Consider the following 5,950-nt stretch of genomic DNA (forward strand, 5'->3'; position numbering starts at 1 on the left):
AGGTTAGTTATGTATATATCTTTTAAAACTTGGTTACTAACAAAAATTTCCTCTTAAATACATAAAGGTGTCCAAAATACATAAAATAAAATTTTAATTCAATATTTTATTAATTTAAAAGAATAAGTTTTTTAAAAAAAATTAATTGACTAATTTATTAAAAAAAAAACTTAAAGAATCCTAGTATAATTTTACCTATTTAATAATAAATATCATATTAAAAATAGAATTTTCCTAAAAAATAATAATAATATTCCATTGTGTGTAAAAGATATATATCAACGTCATCTTGTCGTGTTCCACAAAACTTGGCATATATTGTCTGTGTTTATCTCAAACTGTGCCTATATAAGAACAACATCAGCACAAAATATTTTTATCTCATTCTCATTTTATGAACTTTATTACAACACTTAGAAAATCTCAGCTTAAACCTTCTCGTATATTCAACTCCATCATCAACTTTAGTTTCAGAGAAATGGGTTCTAATAGCAACAATTTGGAGTTTTTGAAGGAGATTGGTTTGGGTGCCAATAACATCGGTTCTTTCATCAATGGTCAGTGGAAGGCCAACGGTCCTACTATTCAGTCTGTTAACCCTTCCACCAATCAGGTTACTTACTTTCTCACTCTTTTTTTTTGTTTGAAAAGTGTTTGCATGCATGAAAGAGCTGTTGAACTGAGTGCTGAATGCAAGTTGAATGGTTTTGAGTTTGAGGTTGGTTGATGATTGTAATGATTGTGCATGTGCATGTGCATGTTTGGATTTGTGGTGAATTTTGCTAGATCTTGGTTTCTGGTGATTTTGGATTTTGTGTTTATGTGTCTGATTATTGTTTGGTTTGAATTTAGGTTATTGCTTCTGTGACAGAAGCAACTTTGGATGATTATGAAGAGGGGTTGAGAGCTAGCACTGAAGCAGCTAAGACATGGAGGAATGTGAGTTTTTCTTTTTTTAATTTCTTTGATTTTTGCGAATTCTCAATAGGCGGATAGTTCATACTGAATATCGGTACTCGAAACTAAATGAGAATGAACTTGTGATGTTTTGACAGATTCCTGCACCGAAAAGAGGTGAGATTGTAAGACAGATTGGGGAAGCATTGAGGGCTAAGTTGGATCCACTTGGTAGGTTGGTGGCTCTTGAGATGGGCAAAATTCTTGCAGAAGGAATTGGAGAGGTTCAGGTATGTAAAATATCTATTCTGCAAATTGTTGGCTGGAACTGATTATCTGTTTATTTGCATTGTAATGTGATAATTCTGCAAACTGTTGATTTACAGGAAATTATTGATATGTGTGATTATTCTGTTGGGCTAAGCAGACAACTGAATGGATCGATTATCCCATCAGAACGTAAGTTTATTTACTTATGTTTTGATGCTAATTTCTTTCCATGGATTTTTGGTTCTGAGTTAATTTTTTCGTTTGTACAGGTCCAGAGCATATGATGTTTGAGGTTTGATATTAAGCTGTGATTATTCTGTTATTCAGTTACCATATATTCATAGAGGTTTAGTTATGAACTTTACTGTGTGCTCTTTCTTACACTACAGGTATGGAACCCACTAGGAATTGTTGGTGTAATCACTGCTTTCAATTTTCCATGTGCTGTACTAGGTATGCTTTTTCCTTGTCCTATCTCAACACTCGCAGTGAAAAATTTCTGGTCACTCTAATGATTAAAACGTCTTATAGCCTGATCATTTCTGTTTTGTCTTAGGATGGAATGCTTGTGTTGCATTAGTCGGTGGTAACACTGTTGTTTGGTAAGTTCACATATCACCGAGTATGTGTGATATCTTGTCGACTTTGCAGTGAGTTTGAATTTTTCATTAAAATTTTTGTCTAACTATTACAATTTTTTCTTATCACCACACAAATTACAGGAAGGGAGCTCCAACTACTCCATTGGTAACTGTTGCTGTGACAAAGCTAATTGCTGAAGTTCTCGAGAGGAACAAATTACCCGGAGCAATATTTACTGCTCTCTGTGGAGGTGCTGATATAGGAAATGCAATATCGAAAGACCCTCGCATTCCTTTGGTTTCATTTACCGGAAGCTCACAGGTAGTTTCTTTGTTTGCTTTAGTATAGTTTGTAGATTACCGTCTATACCATTGAGCTGATAATGATGGGTTCTTATTATAGGTGGGCGCAATAGTCCAGCGAACAGTGAGTGAAAGATTTGGCAAACCCTTACTTGAGTTAAGTGGTAACAATGCAATTATAGTCATGGATGATGCGGATCTCACACTGGCCGTACGCTCCATTTTCTTTGCAGCCGTCGGTACTGCTGGTCAGCGTTGTACAACCTGCCGCAGACTGGTAATGAAACCAATTTTGAAAAAAATTTTTTTAATAAGCAATGATTATAAGAAATCGCACTAGGGGTGCAACCCTTACAAAAAATTGAATTCACAATTTCAATGTAGCCATATGTGATTTTCATAAAGTATAAAGTATTCAATCGAGCTGTGTTGTATTGCAGTATCTGCATGAGAATATATATGACAACGTGCTCGAGCAACTTAGCGCACTCTACAAACAAGTCAAAATTGGGAATCCTCTAGAGGAAGGGACTCTAATTGGGCCTCTGCATACTCGTTCTGCCGTGGAAAATTTCAGGAATGGTATTTCTGCAATAAAATCTCAGGGAGGGAAGATTGTGACAGGGGGATCTGTATTACAGTCCTCAGGAAACTTTGTCGAGCCAACAATTGTTGAGATTTCTGCAGATGCTCCTGTAGTTAAAGAAGAACTATTTGCTCCAGTTCTCTATGTTGTGAAATTTAAGGTAGTATAGTATCTATATATATCTTCTATTCTATTGAACTTTTTTCCGTATGAATTTTGTATCTGAATGCATTTCACGAATTTTATACAGACTCTTGAAGAAGCAATTGCCTTGAACAATGCCGTACCTCAGGGATTGAGTAGTTCTATATTCACACAAAAGCCTGCTACTATATTCAAATGGATAGGGTAAGTAATCTTACTTTGGCTCAAGCACTTGAGGACTAACCGAAACCCTTAAAAGACGTTTGTGGTAATTTTAAACCGTACAAGTAAATATATTTTGGATTTTCATGGTTGTGATTGTTGTGTAGGCCAAGTGGAAGTGATTGTGGTATTGTAAATGTGAACATACCGACAAATGGAGCTGAGATTGGAGGTGCCTTTGGTGGAGAAAAATCAACTGGTGGTGGCCGTGAAGCTGGAAGTGACTCGTGGAAGCAATATATGCGCCGTTCTACATGGTAAGTCTTAGTTAAGTTTAAGATGATGCAAATATATCTTATTTTTCTGTGCATGCTCTTTAAAGCCATTGTGATTGTTGTTTTGTGCAGTACCCTCAATTATGGAAGTGAATTGCCATTAGCACAGGGAATCAACTTTGGCTCTCGGTTGTAATTTTGAAGTTTGGTTGGACATGAGTTCAAATGGTTTGCAACACTCTCAGATGCAATTTTGAAGTTTGGTTGTCATGAATTCAAATGGTTGTTTCAACAAGATATGTTGTAGAAGTGGGACCTTGATGTCTGAGATGTAATAAACAAATGTCCAATATATTGAATATTTGTATTCTTGTTTCCCAATAAAAAAATTGAGTTTGAGTTTAAAAAAAAGTGTTTTAGACACTCTTGAATCTACTTCTAAGAAGTCTACTGTAATTCAATATCATCCCAATCTGTTTTTTTATTCAATTACATGAGGACCTTATTCTTTAGTCTAATACCTACAATACCATGTTTTATCATGATCAACAAGACCTGTTACTTATGCATTCTGATTTCCTTTAAATTTCTTTGAATTTCATCAAGAACAAATTAGAAAAAGCTGCCATCTTCATTAGATAAATAGGAATGATCTCCCTAACATTTTTAGTCAAAGTAACCTGACTTGCAAAGGAAAGATGAATAGCTTTCCAAGCCATAAGCTTAGTGATAACTTAATCAATGACATATTAATAATCACTTCTTTTTTGGTGCTCTCCATGTCAAGGGAATGCCAAGATATCTACATAGATCTAAACTTCCTTAAAACCAAATAACTGCATCAAACAATCACACGTTTTGTGTGTGAAGAAGATATACATTATTTAATTTAATTTTGATGAAGAAAAAGATTATCAAAGAAGAAAAAGCTTTAAGAGTTTAATGACAAGTGTTAAGTTAATCAAGAAGGTGAAAAAATATATATAATTGACCATGATTAAGATACTCATTGCAATTCATGTTATATTACTTTAAAATGCTCAGAAATCCATCTCACACTTTATCTAAAATCTTCTTACATCATTATGCATTAAAACACACGAAGCCTAGCTATAGAAAGCTGCATTTTTCAATTCTGGTTTAGTCGTAATCAATTAGAGCAAAGTCGTAATCGATTATGAATGTTCAAAATTCAAATTTTATGAAACGTTACAAAGTCGTAATCAATTACAGCTAAGTCGTAGTAGATTACATGTTCAAAATTTGCACATTTTCACAAAACAATGTATGTAAAACATTGCAAGGCTTCATGTCATACATATTCATAAAGAGGTGTCTAAGGATGTATATAAGGCACTATATATCAGAAAAAAATTCACCTATTTCAAAAATCATTTTTAGACTACTGCGGAAAATACCTACCATGACGGTTGAAAAAGGGATACAACCATGTCAGACCAACCGTTATGTGGTAAGTCGTGATTGTATGTATGTATGATGTTTTCCACCACAAGCGTATGACCGTTGTGATAAACTAGGTAGTCCATCTTATATCACAGCAGTCAAAGTAAACAATTGTGGTGATAAAAAGAGAAATGGCACGAGTTCGATACCCATTGATTGTATGCTTATTTATTTTTCCGCTATTTCTATAACAATGGTTAGTATAATAACTGAAATTCTAGCACTTTAAAGCAAAACATGTTAATACTGATGTCCCAACATCAGAACACAATGTCAAGACAGATGTTATCACATCTGCTGACTAACATAACAAGATAACAGACTGTAAAATATGCAGAAATAAAATATAGAATGATATTTCACACAGTCAATTGTTAACTCAGTTTGGTGCAACGTCGCCTACTCTAGGGGCTACCAAGCCAGGAATGAAATTCACTATAACACTATTAGTTCAAAGTCTAAACAATCACAGTTTATAAATTATCGCCTAATCACTACCTTGTGCAACTTCTACCTAGGAACCTTCTAGATATGAGATCTCCCTCTCACTTCCCATAACCGCCTCAGTGATAAAACCAGTCACAAACTAGTGACAATATCAAAACAACCAAATAGAAGATTACACTTTGTTTACTGTAGAAATTGGTGAACAACCTCTAGTCCTCCCAAAGCCTACAAACTATGGGTTACTCGCAGGATCAACTAGTTGATCCTAAGACACGTTCCAATGAAATAAAGTTTGACTTGTTCAATTCAACCTACAATCTGACTCTAAGAGAAACGGTTTCCTACAAAGAGTTTGAACAAGCAGTTTTCCACAAAAGATGTTAGCGTTATCGACTGAAGGTAACTCGTGACCGACAGACCACTATAATACTTAACAAAAATACACAACGAATGTATCTTTAGTGAGTTCTATCATCGTAATAAAACCACTATCACTATTGTAAACAATAACGTGAAAAGATAATGCAAATGTAAAAGAAATTAAAACAAAGTGTTCAAAAGGAACGATTGAAAAATATGAAAATTGCATTGAAGTAGAAAATGGTGATTCACGTACATTAGCACTCTTGAAACTCTTTGTTTCCTCGCGTTGGGAATGTTAAGTTCTTACAAGTGATTTAGTACAAGTGAACACCTGGAGCCCTTTGTGGGATCTTCTATTTATAATACAATAAAATAATTGCCTATATGTTACAGAACTACAAAGTAACTGCCTATAAGCCAAACGACTAGCTGCACGATCCTAAGTAACCGTTCCTTAT

The 5,950-nt window shown here is 34.5% G+C and overlaps 1 protein-coding gene across 1 annotated transcript; it reads left to right on the plus strand.

Annotated features, from left to right (window-relative positions):
• The first annotated feature begins 361 nt into the window (after positions 1–361).
• LOC131594999 (aldehyde dehydrogenase family 7 member A1-like) lies at positions 362–3,653 on the plus strand. Its single transcript, XM_058867209.1, has 13 exons — positions 362–613; positions 853–939; positions 1,056–1,187; positions 1,284–1,356; positions 1,437–1,459; positions 1,557–1,620; positions 1,724–1,769; positions 1,890–2,070; positions 2,152–2,328; positions 2,492–2,797; positions 2,888–2,985; positions 3,111–3,260; positions 3,351–3,653. The coding sequence occupies exons 1-13, from the start codon at positions 395–397 to the stop codon at positions 3,412–3,414; spliced, it is 1,620 nt and encodes a 539-aa protein (XP_058723192.1). The 5' UTR covers positions 362–394; the 3' UTR covers positions 3,415–3,653.
• Positions 3,654–5,950: the final 2,297 nt, after the last annotated feature.

The sequence above is a fragment of the Vicia villosa genome, linkage group LG4 (assembly GCF_029867415.1).
Source record: "Vicia villosa cultivar HV-30 ecotype Madison, WI linkage group LG4, Vvil1.0, whole genome shotgun sequence".
Taxonomy (NCBI): Eukaryota; Viridiplantae; Streptophyta; class Magnoliopsida; order Fabales; family Fabaceae; genus Vicia; species Vicia villosa.

Excerpts from the sequence above, each read along its gene's own strand:
- LOC131594999 (XM_058867209.1), top strand. The coding sequence starts at position 395 with ATGAACTTTATTACAACACTTAGAAAATCTCAGCTTAAACCTTCTCGT. Across the intron at positions 2,329-2,491 it reads GTACAACCTGCCGCAGACTG|TATCTGCATGAGAATATATA; the intron begins GTAATGAAACCA and ends GTTGTATTGCAG. Across the intron at positions 2,798-2,887 it reads TCTATGTTGTGAAATTTAAG|ACTCTTGAAGAAGCAATTGC; the intron begins GTAGTATAGTAT and ends AATTTTATACAG.